This window comes from Triticum urartu, chromosome 7A, assembly GCF_056163025.1.
Source record: "Triticum urartu cultivar PI428250 chromosome 7A, HENAU_Tu73, whole genome shotgun sequence".
NCBI lineage: Eukaryota > Viridiplantae > Streptophyta > Magnoliopsida > Poales > Poaceae > Triticum > Triticum urartu.
Window position 1 is genome coordinate 547,300,302 of NC_141879.1, and position 18,275 is coordinate 547,318,576.

General features: G+C 44.3%; 1 protein-coding gene across 1 annotated transcript; it reads right to left on the reverse strand.

Moving 5' to 3' along the window:
- Positions 1 to 324: 324 nt before the first annotated feature.
- LOC125522578 (ent-kaurene oxidase 2-like) lies at positions 325 to 6,129 on the reverse strand. Its single transcript, XM_048687629.2, has 8 exons — positions 5,835 to 6,129; positions 2,762 to 2,922; positions 2,061 to 2,222; positions 1,810 to 1,950; positions 1,427 to 1,681; positions 1,171 to 1,329; positions 902 to 1,096; positions 325 to 756 (listed from the first exon to the last, which is right to left on the reverse strand). The coding sequence occupies exons 1-8, from the start codon at positions 5,977 to 5,979 to the stop codon at positions 439 to 441; spliced, it is 1,536 nt and encodes a 511-aa protein (XP_048543586.2). The 5' UTR covers positions 5,980 to 6,129; the 3' UTR covers positions 325 to 438.
- Positions 6,130 to 18,275: the final 12,146 nt, after the last annotated feature.

The following is an 18,275-nucleotide window of genomic DNA, read 5'->3' on the forward strand; positions in this document are numbered from 1 at the left end:
AGAGGCCGACTGTTGCTCATCATGATTGTATCCTCTTGACGCTACATTTTAAAGTTAACAAAAGTGTTCTTTATCAGAAAAAAAATATGATCATGGCCTTTACTACAACAACAACCATCTGAACACGAGCTAACAGCGTTTGATTTCCTTCTATGATTATGTAGTTTCCTCACTTTCTTTGTCGCCTTATGACGCGAATATTGAAATGGTTGTAAGAATTTGTGTTGGATGCATCTTCGAATGCCTAGGCAGAGAGAGATTTATCTTTACCATCACAAAAATTTTAAAAAAACTAATCATAGACAAACTAAAGACACAAACAAATTGTTCAAGCAAACCATTAGGCATTATAAACTTATATCATACTGCCATCTTGTTTGGCCAAGTTTGTAAAGAGCAAATCCAGCACCTCATTACCAAACCAAAGCTGGCATTAATTCACTTCCTCCCTCTCGGTGAGAGATACACGTACAACGGATGGAGCTTGTAGCTGGTGAGCTGCACGGTGTCCACCTTGTCCTCGTCGCCTTCCTTGAGCCTCCAGGCAAAGTCCTGCACGAAGCGCGCAATGGCAGCGCACGAGATGGTCGTCGCCTGCAGGCTCCCGGCGCAGGACCTCCTCCCGGCGCCGAATGCCATGGTCTTGTACATGTCCGCGGCCTCGAACCTCCCATCCATGAACCTCTCCGGCCTCCAATCCTCGGGCTCCTCCCAATCCTTCTTGTTCATGTTGCACCCGAACAGATTGATGACTATCTGAAAAAATTGAGCCATCTTTTCAGAAATCCACGGCCAACAGCCGAAACTTCTTGTATAATCAATTATGAGTGTTGTATGTAGCTCCTTATCCGGTTTCGTCATGTACTTTTAGTATGTAGTATGTACAGTAATAGATAGATACCTCGGTGCCGGCTGGGACGTCGTAGCCGGCCAGTTTGGTGGTCTCATGGACAAACCTTGGAGGCACCAGTGGGACAGGAGAATGGAACCTTAGCGTCTCATGAAACACGGCGCTGAGGTACGGCAGCCGTGGCACGTGATCCTCGGTGACCGTCTCTTCGCCGCACACCTCCCGGATCTCCTGGTAGAGCCGATCCTGATGTGCCCAGAATATTTCTGTTAACAATTTGGTACCGACAAGACTAAACCAGAGCAGAGTAGGAAACTCGCCTGTTTTTCTGGGTTTTTAGCAAGCTCATACATTGCCCACTCGGTCGTCACCAAAGTAGTATCTGCAGCCTCGATGACTGCCTCCCACACCAGCATCATCAACTGTTCATCTGTCAGTGCCTTCTCTGCCAGCAAGAAGTCCAGATAGGATGCCCTGGCCTGTATATCACAATTTTATCGCAGCAAGATGATCAATGAACAGATAGGAGAACTGGATCAGAAATAAACAGTTAGAAGCTATGTGCGTTGTTGCCACCTCGCCGCGCGCAATTCTTTTCTTCTGTTGATGGATCAAGGCTTGCATCACCGCGGTTCGCCTAGATTCTGTGATAAGTACTCTGTTTTCGAAGCTTTTGTTGGGAATCCAGCTGAGGTATGGGAAGAAATCCCTCCAATCAACATCGATTGCACACATCATCATGTCAACCACAGTGATCTGGTAGATTTCATCCTTCGATATCTCCCTCCCAAACTCCTTCACATAAACTGAACCCACATCCTCGCCTAAACTCTGTAATTGTAGCGTGCACTCTCATTATCGCATATAATAAACGAAGTATCTGAAGACTGATTCAAATCAAGAAACTGGTAGTAGCGTCACAATGCATGAGCACACTATTATGAAGCTTGTAGACTTACCTGGATCAAGGACAGGCGGAACAGCTCGTCCTTGAAAACTTCTCTGAAGTTCAGAGGAGAATGTGGGTCGTCAGTCACCAACGTATGGAAAGTGCTTAACATGTTGTCCATCATCATGTCTCTTGTGTCCCTAAATTGTCTCTACACATTTTGCAACCATTTCACCATGAAACGTTAATTAACTGAATGTGTAAACATATGCAAGTGGTGGCCACTAAACTGTATAATTTCCTAAGTGTTAAGACTTGTACCTGAGCAGAAGAGCCCAACATGCCCAACATAACTAAACGCTTCACCATTTTGTGGAAGTCACCGTAGTCACTTGTAGCAACCATCGTTTTATCACGAGTCAGCACTGACAATGCTTTAGGTAGCTTACGAGTAGAAATGGATGAGTATTTCGCAACCATAGCCTGCATATTGAGAAAAGAATAGATGTTCTGGTCAAGTGCGACACATTTGTGCGATGCTTCTATCATTTCTCAATTTTGCATCACAGCATAAATCAATAACTACATGCGTATTTTGTGTATTAATCTGGGCTACCTTGTAGCTTCATAATTGTTTCTGGGTAGTTCTTGGGGGAAAGAGGTCAGTTCATAACTTGTTTGAATCCTCTGTTTTTTTAAAAAGCTCGTTAGAATCCTGGGTTTGTCTCTAGCATGAGAAAAAGAGAGGTAAATATAATGATTATATTAGCTTTGAAGTTCAATTTCTGCGGTGACAAAAGAACTCTTGTATCTAGGTTTGAATTATTATATTTTCCATTTAAAAGAAAATTCGCTGAGATAATGCCAACAAAAGCATACAGAGTAAATGCCAAAAATCAGTCAGAAGACTAAAAGCCCAAGTTGCCACAATTACCCAAAAGTGCAAAAGATGATATTTTGTATTAGAACCTAAAAGTACATTAACAAGTGAATTATGAAAAAAAAGACAGCTTCCGTATTACCTCCTTGGCTACTTCAGAAGAGTTGAGCACAGCTACTGATGAAGCCCCAGTCTTTATGGTGTATATTGGCCCATAAATATCAGACCATTTTGTGAAGGTCTTATGGGGTTTCTTCTCTTTTAACTGGTGCAGATTTCCAATAAGCGGTAAACCAGGAACAGCTGTATGACAATTAAATTAACCACAGGAGAGTTTAGTTTTTCCTTGCAGTAGAATTAGCCGTATTAATTTGAAGGACATAATTTATATTTCAAACAAACCAGTTCGATAATTCGTCCGCATACATGATTAAAAATTATATTCATGCAAATAAATTAAGTAGGTAATTATTTTCTCTCTTTTTCTTAAGTATTTTCAGTAAGTATTGTCAGACGGCCTTAGAAGAGGAGCCTTGGCGCAGCGGTAAAGCTGTTGCCTTGTGACCATGAGGTCACGGATTCGAGTTATGGAAACAGCCTCTTGCAGAAATGTAGGGAAAGGATGCGTACTATAGACGCAAAGTGGTCGGACCCTTCCCCGGACCCTGCACAAGCAGGAGCTACGTGCACCAGGCTGCCCTTCTTTTTTTTTATTGTGAGACGGCCTTACAAAGTTACAATCATACAATGATACAGCATATATAAATTGTGTCGTAGATTTTTCTAGCAGGCACAACTTTACTGGGAGGTCATGGAGACTTAAATAAGCCAGTATCAAAAGAAGGTGATTGTTGAACACTAGAATAATCCACATCACTAGTAGGGGTCAGCATGTATCTAGGACAATCCAACCGTCATATTTTCGATATAGCAATTATTGCTTCCAGAATTTGGTAAAATTGCTGTTTAGCACAATATATTGTGGTAAAACTACTTCTGTTCACAATGCTCCTGTTTCCAATCTACAGTAGTTGCCATTTGATCTAAAACAAATAGTAATTGATTTGTGCGTCCTATGCATAACACGTATAAAGCAATTGTGCTGTCATAAAGCAGGGAACATGCCTTGTCTAATACTCTGTCGGATCCAAAATAAGTGTCGTGGTTTTAGTTCCATGACACTTATTTTGGATCGGAGGGAGTAGCTATTATCAGATGTGTTTGATAAGCATGATTTGGGAATCTACTGCGACTGACAGAGGAACCTCTGGACTCGTTGTTTTCACCTGTTGCTATCCAGGAACTTCACTCTCCAGGCCAAAAGTAAATAGGAACCTACCAAAACTGTGACAGCCAAGAGAAGCATTCCCATTCCATTTCATCGCCCCCCCCCCCCCCCCCAAATAAAATAAATTGTTTGCTGAACATATATATGCATATATCACATTTATTTTGGCAAGGACATATGTATCACATGAATTTGGAAAAGTTCAGAACAGTATGTGTTCCGTAGGAGTCGGGGAATTCCTTTTATTCCAAACGGGGCGGTGGAGTGCTTGCATAAAAGCACATGAAAATGAGAAAACATATTGAGTTGTTTCTATCGGCAGATTTGCTTTCTCTTGTTTTAATAAAAATAGTAAAAGCTCACAGCTGTGGACTGCTCAGGAATATAGCTATATGTTCTTTATCTGTTCTGCAAAAAGTAGAGGATAAGTGAACCTATCATTTATGACAGTAACATCTCATCGCTTCTTTTCAATCAATCGTGTAGCTTTCCGTCTTTGAGCTTATGGAGCACTTTTCCTTGTGAAAGTGCCAACCGGACTGCTCACTGCCCATGCATGGGGACCAAAAGGGACTTGGAAATTGGATTGAAAAAAAAAGGATCTTCTTGGAATGGTGTGAAGTAAAAGATTCTTTATGTTGACATGTTCTTATGTCTAGGGAGTTAGTCATGAAAAGCTAGCTATGTGTTATTTTCCAAATGACTTGTGGATAAATCTGTAAAAAAATTTAAACAAAAAACAGTTCCTTCGTTCATAAATGGATGTCGTTTTGGACATTGACAGGATTTCCAGCATACACCTTTAACCGTTATTTTTTATATGTATATATTAGTATAGACTTAAAAAAATATATTATAGAATTATCTTTCATCACAAATCTAAAAATACTGTTCCAGCCTTACAACCAGTTTTAATATTTTATTAAGTGTGGCTAGATCTGACTCGACTAAGACTTAACCAAGTCTCAGTCAAGTGATAGAACATATAAAAAGAAGAAAGAAAAATTTAAAAGAAATTTTGCACGGATCTTCATGTAAGATCTCATGAATATAACATGGACTGAGACTTGGTTAAGTCTTAGTCGACTGAGATTTAGCAATCCCGTTTTATTAATGGTCAAAATTGCAGAAATTTGACTGCATGCTTTCATGCATTTACGAATGGAAGGTAATAAAAGATAAAAGATATAGCAAGTATTTAAAGGTTTTGCCCAAAATAAGAAAGAAGCATGTATAAGCACTAATTGCTTAAGATTTAAAATGTCTAAATTCGCGGATCACTTATTCAGAGAAGGTGATCATGCTTATCCAGAAGCCTCTAAGACTTCAAAACCAATAATTTGGCAATAGTAAAAAGATATCTTAGATCTTGTAAATCCGATTGAGCTTGACCTTGAAGTTTTATGGACTTACAACATGTTGTATATTCTTTTATAAAAGTTTATAAACTTCTACGTGTGCATGATTTCCACGTCGACGGTGACGGTCATTTTTCACCTGATAAATATCTACAGTACTATACCTGAACACATAGAAAATAACTCAAGAATATCCTATATAGGAACCTAAAGAAAATTGTGGCATAAAAGCCCAAGTATGGCATGCTCTGCTACATGTATACGAGCATACGTACAACATGGAAGAAGAAAAACGCTATGATGCTCTCTCCTTTGTCGTTTTTGATTGAAGGAATCTTAGAATCTTGTCAATCAGGAGATAATTGTCAATTTTTAAATAGGAATTGAAAAAAGTGAGTGATTCGGTTCGAGAGGTCCGGACTGATGTTGGACTTCGAAACAGAGGAAATAGTTGGCCAGCACTTCCAAATATAAACAAAAAAGGCAGCGCGATAGCAAGAGAACAGCACAGGATAGGCCGCAGGTCGAGAGGCGTGCATTCTGACGAGATTGGGTGGGAGGATCGTCACCTGGGGGCGCGTTGGTCCGGCCCGTCCCGACGACGCCGGCCTTGGCGGCGAGCGCGGCGGCCGCGGCCAGCCCGCCGACGGCCGCGGCAGCGGCAGCGACCGCACCTCCTCCGCCCGCCGGGAGCGCCGCAAGCAGGGACTCCATGGGGGTCGTTCGGGCGTGGGGTGGGAGAGGAGAAAAGGTGCCTGGGGCAGTGGCGGTGGCCGTGCGTTCGGCGTGGGGCGTGCGCGCCTTGAGTTTTAGTAGGAGTGAGGCGAAGGGAAAAGCGACAAGGGTCGGGGCAGAGGCATATGGGCGCGGAGCGGAAAGAGGATGCCGGCCCGGCGCTCTATTTGTGCCGACGTGGGTGGATTTGGCACGTGGCCAATTCAGCTGCAATGTCGAACCCTGAATACAGGGGTGCCGCATTCTTTTTTTAATAGCGCTCATATACACGCGCATATACTCACCCCTATAAACGCACACACGCACATCTTATCCCTATGAGCACCTCCGAAATACTGAGCCGACATATCATCTTGAGATTTACGAAGTCACCGTAGGCGCTTTGTCGTCGACGGGAATGTCTCCTCTCACTGAAAGCGCACCGCCGGAAATCCTGAAATAAATCCAGGAATAATGCGAGCACCAGGATTTGAACCCTGGTGGGTTGGTGATACCACTGTCCACCTAACCAACTCAATCACAGGTTGATTCGCGGGGTGCCGCATTCAATGATTCAACCTGGCGACCTTTTTTTTGGCGAGTTAATAGCATGGCGAAGAGGCTTTTTTTTTCCAATTCGTGTGTTCTATCCCCAAATTATGTGGGTAATGCTAACTGATGAACGTTCACTGGGAAGGAACTCCCTGCAAACACACTCGTAGCCGTTGGATCGAGATCAAATGATGGTAGTTTTTTTCCAAAAGGAAAATTGTCTTCTCTAGGAATAAATTGCCATGCTAGTCAGAAGAAATTTCCACCCCGTACAACTAAAATTGCCATTGAATCGTTAGTAAATATCATCCTTCCAATGAACGTTCGCCAGCTAAGATCCAATTCGCTAAGCCCCCCTGGGAACAAAAGTCGGAGAGAGCTCTGTCCTTTTATCCATAGTGGGTCTTGATTGTCTGTGTCAGGTCGCGTCATGGGACCTATCTGTCATGCACGCAATCGAGGGACTCACGTTGATCAAACGGAGTGTACCGCATGCCTGCTCTTTTTTGATTTGAGGGTCTGCGTAGAGATGGGAGGTGATTTTGGGGCTAAGTGGTGACGTCGTGTTGATACGTTCATTTTGCATCATGTTTTCCCACTGTTATTTATAGTATTTCTAATCAATATAACATTTCGTGGAGCAATTCCAATGCCTTTTCTCTCTTAATATGCAAGATTTATATGAAGAGGGAGATTGTTGGCAGCTGGAACTCTGGACCTGAAAAAGCTATGTCAGAGATACCTATTCTACACATCTCCAAATGAGTTGAAATTTCACGGAGTTTTATTTTGAAATAAATAAAAAATATTGAAGTAAAGAAGTACCAGAGGGGGCACCCAGGTGCCCATGAGGCACCAAGCCACACACACACCCCTAGGCGCGCCCTGGTGACTTGTGAGGCCCCTGGCCAGCCTCCGGTGCCCATCTTCTGAAATATAAGCCCATTTTCCCTAGAAAAAAATAAAGAGAGGACTATCGGGACGGAGCGCCGCCGTCTTGAGACGGAACTTGGTCAGGAGCACTTTTGCTCTCCCGCGGAGCGATTCTGTCAGAGATAATTTCCTTTGGAAGGGGGAAATCGAAGCCATCATCATCAACAACCTTCTCATCATGGGAGGACCAATATTCATCAACATCTTCACCAGCACCATCTTATCTCAAACCCTAGATCATCTCTTGTATTCAATCTTTGTATCAAAACCTACATGTAGGTTGCTACTAGTGTTGATTACATCCTGTAGTTGATGTAGTTGGTTTATTTGGTGGAAGATTATATGTTCAGATCCATTATGCTATTCAATACCCCTCTGATCTTGGACATGAATATAATGTGCGAGTAGTCACTTTTGTTCTTGAGAACATGGGAGAAGTCTTGTCATAAGTAATCATGTGAATTGGGTATTCGTTCGATATTTTGATGATATGTATGTTGTTGATTCCCTTAGTGGTGTTATGTGTACGTCGACTACATGACACTTCACCATCTTTGGGCCTAAGCGAATGAATTATGGAGTAGTAATTAGATGATACATTGCTAGAGTGACAAAAGTTTAAACCCTAGTTTATGCGCTATTCCGTAAGGGGCTGATTTGGATCCATATGTTTAATCCTGTGGTTATATTTATCTTAATTCTTCTTTTGTAGTTGTGGATGTTTGCGAGAGGGGTTAATCATAAGTGGGTGGCTTGTTCAATTAAGAATAGAACCCAAGCACCGGTCTACCCACATATCAAATTATCAAAGTAGCGAACATGAATCAAACAAACATGATGGAAGTGACTAGATGAAATTCCCGTGTGTCCTCAAAAACGCTTAGCTTATTATAAGATATCATTCCAGCCTGTCCTTTGCAACAAAAAGGATTGGGCTACCTTGCTGCACCTTAGTTACTATTGCTACTTGTCACTTGCTACAAATTATCTTGCTATCAAACTACTCATTACCGATAATTTCAGTGCTTGCAGAAAATACCTTGCTGAAAACCGCTTGTCATTTTCTTCTGCTCCTTGTTGGGTTCGATACTCTTACTTATCGAAAGGACTGTGATTGATCCCCTATACATGTGGGTCATCACGTGTGTGTCTGCTTCAGAGGAGTTAATTTGAGGTACTCCATCGCTGCTCTATTCGTGGTCTACTGCCACTTGAGAGGAGGCATGTGATACGAGAACATCAACTTATTGCATGTCCACCATAGCCTCCCAGCTGCCCGGGGATCCTTTCCTATAAAATACTTGGGCCTCCCGCTTTAGGTGTGTCAACTTAAGAAGGTTGACTCCCAATTCCTCGAGCACAAGGCATCATCCAAATTCGTTACTTGGGGCAGCCAGAGCATCACCACTATTGGGGGGATGATTTTCCTGAAGTCGGTGCTATCTTCCCAAGCAACCTACTTCATCGACCCCACCCCACCCCCCCTAATTGTCCCCCAGAGCTCCATTCATAGTGTCAAAAAGATCAAGCGTGCCTTTCTTTGGCTGGAGCGAACAATACAACCGGTGCAAAATGCAAAGTCAACCCAGACACCGTTTGTCGTCCGCTTGAATATGGGGGCCTTGGTGTGCTGAAAACAAACAAATTTGCAAGGGCACTTAGGCTAAGAGCACTCTGACATTCCCTCTTTCCGGAAGAAACTGTTGTTTATGGGAAGTTGGGGCAAAAAAACATCTCCAATAGTTCCCGTAAACCATCCATATCTTTATAGGATCCTTTAAACTAGGCCCTTTCTTCCCTCAGATTTACGGGAAGATGATCTTCCCGTAAAATTTTGGTGGGCTAGAAACCTCCTAAAACTTTACCACGTGCCCCGCCAGAACAATGCGGTCCTGCCAAAACCACACACGAACGCCATCGGAATGCCATCGCACCGTCGCTGCCCGATGATGGTGTCTTGGACCAGGGGTGCTCACCACATCGCCTCCCGTCCAGGAGGGTCGGGCCGAGTATCCCCATGATGATTTATTGGTGGGCCATGTTTGTCAAAGCGCACAACACCATGATGGGATGTTTTTGAAGACTTGGCACATACTCCAAGACTTAGAGGTCGTCTAACCCATGATTACCCTAGATGTAACCGACCTATGTGTAAACCCTAGGCACCCTAGTGTCTATATAAGCCAAGGGGAAGGGCTTGTTGACGACACACAACGATCTCGGGGCAAATCAACATATTATCTGTATTCCCTCAAATAAATACAATCAAAGTAGGGCATAGGGGATTATCTCTTCGGGAGAGCCTGAAACTGGGTAAAATCCCGTGTCCCTATTACCATCACACCAAGACTACCAGTTTGGGACCCCTTACCTGAGATCTGCTGGGTTTGACTCCATCATTGGTGGCCCATACAGGTCCCTCTAAGTAGTCACAGACGACCGGTTCGAGACTCCCTATCAAGATTTGTTGGATTTGACTCCATCACCCGTGCCGGAACACCATCATCATTGACATCAAAACATCGCCGTGCCGCCACGCCCGCCCACTGACATGCCTCTGCCTAGCACCACGCCTGTGTCGTTGCTTGCACTGTCCCTCGTCGGTGGACCTTCCCCGCCCATCGCTACGCCGACTCGCGCCGGCAGCAATCGCACCACCTCGCACTGCCCTTCGCCGGAAGCCGTCACGCATGTCACTGACTGGTGGGTCCTAGGCCATTATCTATTGTTTGTTTATTTGAAATGTGTTATAATGGATTTAGGGGAAGAAGTTTATGAGAACTTACAAAATTAGCTCTGGGGCAACTTCCCCTAAACTTACGATCATTCCGTAAAACCAGTTTTACGGAAAGTTTTTTAAGGAAGCTATTGGAGTTGCGCTAAGATGGATTTGGTTTGAGTGGAAGGAACTGGCCAAAACATGAGTCGGGTTGGGAAACCCTTGTGACGATGCGGACCACGACTTCTTTTACGCCTCCACGACCATCACTGCTCGCAATGGTGCACACATGCCTTTTTGGGACGCTCCGTGGGTGCAAGACCGGAAGCCCAAAGACATCGCTCTGCTAATTTTTTGAGGCATTTACGAGAAAAAAATAGAAGATAAGAAAGCCTTGAAAGATGATCCTTGGATCTCTAAGTTCAAAAGGATCTCGAATTTCTCCATTGTGCACTTCTGCAAATTTGTTGAGCTATGGGCCATCCTTCGTGATTTTCAACTCTATGACAACATCGAGGATGATATTGCTTGGAAGCAAATTGTTAGTGATCACTACTCAGTGGTGTTCGCCAACAAACCCAGTTCCTTGTCCTGACCCGATCCCCTATGAAGAGCACGGTTTGGAAAGCTTGGATGTCGCCAAAAGTATAGTTCTTCACTTGGTTAGCTCTATGCAAAATAGAGTTTGGCCTGTGGAAAGATTAGCCAAAATAGGTTGGCCAAACTATGGGCTATGCCCCATTTGTATGCAAGTGCAGCAATCCGTAGACCACCTCTTCTTCTAGTGCAAATTCATCACTAGACTTTGGGCATGATTAAGGTTTGGCTCCAACTTGAGAGCATCGATACTTCTGTTTGGCACCTCATTCATTCCACCAAGGAGAGGTGGACTGGACTATGCCACACTGCCATTGCCAATAGGAAGGCCATGGCTTCGCTTGCCATGTTGGCCTCATGCACCATATGGAATGAAATAAACGCTCGTATCTTCCCTCACAAAAAAGCCCCGCCGACTGTCCTACTACTCAACATCAGGGAGGCTGATCTAGGAGGAGTGGCGAGTTACTCCAGGCCGGCACGGCGGGGATCACGAAGACACGGGCATCGTCGTTGCAGTCGACGATGCTGCGTCGTATCGCGCCTCTAGTGCTTGCGACCGCGCCATCCGCCATCGACGCGAGCGTAGTCACGCCATGTAGGCAGAGAAATAAGCCGGTTACACGGATGTCAATGAGGTGGCGGCCAGCACGTCCGCGCCCTCCATCATCATCGAGGAGAAGTAGAACACGGGAGGTTGCCGCCGCTTGTATCCCATGGAGGCCACCACCGGCACGTCGCCGGCTTGAACAGTCGGTGACTTGTCTGGGCTCCACGGACGCACCTTCCCCTCTGGCTGAGGCACCCTCTTCGCCACTCCGATGAGCGGCGTAGCCGGGCATAGGAAAGATACAAAGGAATAATATGCCTCCGGGACTCCCGGCAGTCCGGTTAGCGGGCTGCCGGACATGGAGAAGACAAAGAGATCTATCGCGGCCGGCCATAGACTAGTGTAGTGTATCCGTGTCATGGGAGTGGAGCTCCGCGCGACTATACATGCACATAGTTTTACCTTTTTAGTTAAAATATGCCCAAAATGTAAGCGTTTTCATCTAGTTTGTATGAAATATGTCATGTTTGTATGAAAACCGGTTGTGTTTGCATGAATTTCATCCGCTTTGTTGAATCTAGATGGCCAAACCAAATGGATAGATCGGAGATAAATACAAAGCTATCATAATCATGCATAATAAAGTTCAGAAAAGACTCAGTTACTTTCATTGAATAATCTGATCATAAACTCATAATTCATCAGATCTCAACAAATACACCGCAAAAGAAGATTACATCGGATAGAACTCCAAGAAGATCTAGGAGAACATTGTATTGAAGATCTAAGAGAGAGAAGAAGCCATGTAGCTACTAGCTATGGACCCGTAGATCTGTGATGAACTACTCACACATTATTGGTAGGGTAGCAAGGTTGATGTAGAAGCCCTCCGTGATCGATTCCCCCTCCGGCAGAGTACCGAAAAAGGCATACAGATGGGATCATGGAAGAATAGAAGCTTATGGCAGTGGAAAATTTTGGGTGGCTCTATGGGGTTTCCCCAATATTTGAGAATTTATAGGGGTGAAATTAGGTCGGACAGAGCCACGTGCGGCCCACAAGGCATCAGGGCATGCCTACCCCCTAGGGCGCGCCCTGTTGCCTTGTCGTTTCCTCATTTGTTATCTAGTCTCCTCATGAACCTTCTAGGGTCTCTTTGGTCCAGAAAAAATCGTCAAAAAATTTTGTAGCATTTGGACTCCGTTTGGTACTGATTTTCTGGAAAACCAAAAACAAGCTGAAAACAACAACTGGCACTAGGCACCGGGTTAATATGTTAGTCCCAAAAATAATATAAAATTGCATACTAAAGCATATAAAATATACAAGATTGATAATATAATAGCATGAAACAATGAAAAAGTATAGATACGTTGGATCCGTATCAACTACAAGTTGGGAGATCCAACTTACCCTTCATTTGAACCACAATGTTGCATCTCTCCAACATCGATGGGGGATCATTCAAAGGGAAGTGAACAAGTACATCGACTACTGTTCAAAAGTGCTTAGCCGCCCTCAAAGTGGGATGGGAGTGGCAACCCACATAAGCCAAATTACTTTATCTTGTCATCATTTGCATATGCTTGTTTTTGTTGCATTATCATGCTCATACATATTTTGTTCGCTAGATAGTGGTGGCGGCACTATGTATCAAGAAACGGAGAAGAAGTCATTTGGTTTTAGCCATTGTTGGGTGATACTGAATGGCAAAACAAAGTGGACACAACTTGTGGCTGGTCTTAAGGCCGACAAGAAGAGGAATGATGGCCCAAGCTCCCAACAATCAATTGGATTGGACGTAGAAGAGAAAGATGATGTAGTGGAGAATGGAAGAGCCACCGTGCCCAAAGATAACTGGCAAGTGATGGAAAACAAGTGGGAGAAGGCAAGCACCTCCGGTGACGTTGTGTCTACAAAAATGTCCACCCATGGACAAGCATTTTTTCGGTTAGGGAGACAAGAAAGAGGAGAGGTACAAGCTCATGTTGGATGCCCAAAAAAGAGGATGGATTGGGACCGAAAGAGGGCGGAGAAGAAGATAGAAATTGAGAGGGAGAAGATCGAGTTGGAGAAGAAAGAGGTGGCGATCAAATGAGAGCTCGAGAAGGCCAAGACATTTGGAGAGATTGAGCTTGAGAATGAGAGGATGCAAATCACATAGGAGGCGGAGGATGCAAAGCTAATGTTGGCAGACGAAAGCCTATTGGATTAGCATGCAAAGAAGTGACTTGCGGGGATGAACAAGGAGATCAATGACCGTAAGAAGTACGAGGCAGTGAGGCCAACTCCAACGCACGACCCCAAATGGACGTTCGTTTCATCCGCTTTTCGTCATTTTGGGGGAGGCAATGAGCCCGCATTTCAGCCGCATCTTATCTGCATACATTTTATTTTTGCAAACACATATCTTTTATTTTCATCCTTGATTTTTGATACATGAAACACATTATCAAATCTTGACTATAATAGTAAGACCAAAGAAAACAAGAACCACAAGAAGACATTTTAGAAGATATCCAATTTCCATAACTTCTCCTGTATGTTGGATTTGTTGGGGAACATAGTAATTCAAAATTTTGCCTACGATCATGCAAGATCTATCTAGGAGAAGCATAGCAACGAGCGGGAAGAGTGAGTCCACGTACCCTCGTAGACCGAAAGCGGAAGCATTAAGTAACGCGGTTGATGTAGTCGAACGTCTTCGCGATTCAACCGATCAAGTACCGAATGCACAGCACCTCCGCGATCTGCACACGTTTAGCTTGGCGACATCCCTTGAACTCTAGATCCAGCTGAGGCCGAGGGAGAGTTTTGTCAGCACGACGGTGTGGTGACGGTGATGATGAAGTTACCGACGCAGGGCTTCGCCTAAGCACTACGACAATATGACCGAGGTGGAAATCTATGGAGGGGGGCACCACACACGGTTAAGAGATCAACTTGTGTGTCTATGGGGTGCCCCCTCCCCCGTATATAAAGGAGTGGATGAGGGGGCCGGCCGGTCTCATGGGGTGCGCCCCAAGGGACGAATCCTACTCCTACTAGGAGTAGGTTCCCCCCTGTCCTAGTTCAACTAGGAGGGGAAGGAAAGGGAAGAAGGAGAGAAGGAAAGGGGGGCCGGCCCCTCTCCCAATTTGGATTGGGCTTAGGGGGGCGCGCCCCTCCTCTTGGCCGCCTCCTCCTCTCGCACTAAAGCCCATGAAGGCCCATTAACCCCCCGGGGGGTTCCGGTAACCCCCGATACTCCGGAAAATGCTCAAACCTATCTGAAACCTTTCTGGTGTCCAAACATAACCTTCCAATATATCAATCTTTATGTCTCGGCCATTTTGAGACTCCTCGCCATGTCCGTGATCATATTCGGGACTCGGAACAACCTTTAGTACATCAAATCACATAACTCACAATACATATCGTCATCGACGTTAAGCGTGCGGACCCTACGGGTTCGAGAACTATGTAGACATGACCGAGACTCATCTCCGGTCAATAACCAATAGCGGAACCTGGATGCTCATATTGGTCCTACATATTCTATGAAGATCTTTATCAGTCAAACCGCATAACAACATACGTTGTTCCCTTTGTCATCGATATGTTACTTGCCCGAGATTCGATCGCCGGTGTAATCATACCTAGTTCAATCTCGTTACCGGCAAGTCTCTTTACTTGTTCCGTAATGCAACATCCCGCAACTAACTCTGTAGTCACATTGCTTGCAAGGCTTATAGTGACGTGTATTACCGAGAGGGCCCAGAGATACCTCTCCGACAATCGGAGTGACAAATCCTAATCTCGATCTATGCCAACTCAACAAACACCATCAGAGACACCTGTAGAGCATCTTTATAATTAACCAGTTACGCTGTGACATTTGATAGCACACAAAGTGTTCCTCCGGTATTCGGGAGTAACATAATCTCATAGTCATAGGAACATGTATAAGTTATGAAGAAAGCAATAGCAATAAACTAAACGATCATAGTGCTAAGCTAACGGATGGGTCATGTCAATCACATCATTCTCTAATGATGTGATCTCGTTTATCAAATGACAACTCATGTCTATGGTTAGGAAACTTAACCATCTTTGATTAACGAGCTAGTCAAGTAGAGGCATACTAGTGACACTCGGTTTGTCTATGTATTCACACATGTACTAAGTTTCCGGTTAATACAATTCTAGCATGAATAATGAACATTTATCATGATATAAGGAAATATAATTAACAACTTTATTATTGCCTCTAGGGCATATTTCCTTTAGTCTCCCACTTGCACTAGAGTCAATAATCTAGATTACATTGTAATGATTCTAACACCCATGGAGTCTTGGTGCTGATCATGTTTTGCTCGTGAGAGAGGCTTAGTCAACGGGTCTGCAACATTCATCTTCGTATGTATCTTGCAAATCTGTATGTCTCCCTCCTTGACTTAATCACGGATGGAATTGAAGCGTATTTGGATGTGCTTGGTTGTCTTGTGAAATCTGGATTCCTTTTCCAAGGCAATTGCACCAGTATTGTCACAAAAGATTTTTCATTGGACCCGATGCACTAGGTATGACACCTAGATCGGATATGAACTCCTTCATCCAGACTCCTTCATTTGTTGCTTCCGAAGCAGCTATGTACTCCTCTTTGCACGTAGATCCCGCCACGATGCTCTGCTTGGAAATGCACCAACTTACAGCTCCTCCATTTAATAAAAACACATATCCGGTCTGTGACTTAGAGTCATCCAGATCAGTGTCAAAAATTTGCATCGATGTAATCATTTACGACAAGCTCTTTGTCACCTCCATAAACAAGAAACATATCCTTAGCCCCTTTCAGGTATTTCAGGATGTTCTTGACCGCTGTCTAGTGATCCACTCCTGGATTACTTTGGTACCTCCCTGCTAAACTAATAGCAAGGCACACATTAGGTCTGGTACACAGCATTGCATACATGATAGAACCTATGGCTGAAGCATAGGGAGTGACTTTCATTTTCTCTCTATCTTCTGCAGTGGTCGGGCATTGAGTCTGACTCGACTTCACACCTTGTAACACAGGCAAGAACCCTTTCTTTGCTTGGTCCATTTTGAACTTCTTCAAAACTTTATCAAGGTATGTGCTTTGTGAAAGTCCAATTAAGCGTCTTGATCTATCTCTATAGATCTTGATGCCCAATATATAAGCAGCTTCACCGAGGTCTTTCATTGAAAAATTCTTATTCAAGTATCCTTTTATACTATTCAAAAATTTAGTATCATTTCCAATCAACAATATTGAAGGAAATATGCCCTAGAGGCAATAATAAAGTTGTTATTTATATTTCCTTATATCATGATAAATGTTTATTATTCATGCTAGAATTGTATTAACCAGAAACTTAGTACATGTGTGAATACATAGACAAACAGAGTGTCCCTAGTATGCCTCTACTTGACTAGCTCGTTAATCAAAGATGGTTAAAGTTTCCTAGCCATGTACATGTGTTTTCATTTGATGAATGAGATCACATCATTACAGAATGATGTGATGGACTAGACCCATCCGCTAGCTTAGCACTATGATCATTTAGTTTATTGCTATTGCTTTCTTCATGACTTATACATGTTCCTATGACTATGAGATTACGCAACTCCCGAATATGGGAGGAACACTTAGTGTGCTATCAAATGTCACAACATAACTAAGATGCTCTACAGGTGTATCCGATGGTGTTTGTTGATTTGGCATAGATCGAGATTAGGATTTGTCACTCCGATTGTCAGAGAGGCATCTTTGGGCCCTCTCGGTAATGCACATCACTATAAGCCTTGCAAGTAATGCGACTAATGAGTTAGTTACGGAATGATGCATTACGGAACGAGTAAAGAGACTTGTCGGTGACGAGATTGAACTAGGTATGATGACATCGACAATCGAATCTTGGGCAAGTAACATACCGATGACAAAGGGAACAACATATGTTGTTATGCGGTTTGACCGATAAAGATCTTCGTAGAATATGTAGGAACCAATATGAGCATCCAGGTTCCGCTGTTGGTTACTGACCGGAGACGAGTCTCGGTCATGTCTGCATAGTTCTCGAACCCATAGGGTCCGCACGCTTAACGTTCGATGATGATATGTACTGTGAGTTATGTGATTTTATGTACCGAAGGTTGTTAGGAATCCCGTATGTGATCACAGACATGACGAGGAGTCTCGAAGTGGTCGAGACATGAAGATTGATATATTGGAAGGTTATGTTTGGACACCGGAAAGGTTTCGGATAGGTTCGGGCATTTTCCGGAGTACCGGGGGGTTACCGGAACCCCCCGGGGGGTTAATGGGCCTTCATGGGCTTTAGTGGAAGAGAGAGGAGGCGGCCAAGAGGAGGGGCGTGCCCCCCAAGCCCAATCCGAATTGGGGAGGGGGCCGGCCCCCCTTTCCTTCTTCTCCTCTTCCCCTTCCTTCCCCCTCCTAGTTGGACTAGGAAAGGAGGGAACCTACTCCTTGTAGGAGTAGGATTCCCCCCCTTGGGGCGCGCCCTATGAGGCCGGCCGGCCCCCTCCTCCACTCCTTCATATACGGGGAACGGGGCACCCCATAGATACACAAGTTGATTTCTTAGCCGTGTGCGGTGCCCCCCTCCACAGATTTCCACCTCGGTCATATTGTCGTAGTGCTCAGGTGAAGCCCTGCGTCGGTAACTTCACCATCACCGTCAACACGCCGTCGTGCTGACGAAACTCTCCCTCGCCCTCAGTGGAATCTAGAGTTCGAGGGACGTCACCGAGCTGAGTGTGTGTTGATTGCGGAGGTGTCGTGGGTCCAGTACTTGATCGGTTGGATCGCGAAGACGTTCGACTACATCAACCGTGTTACTCAATGCTTCCGCTTTCGGTCTACGAGGGTACGTAGACACACTCTCCCCTCTTGTTTCTATGCATCTCCTAGATAGATGTTGC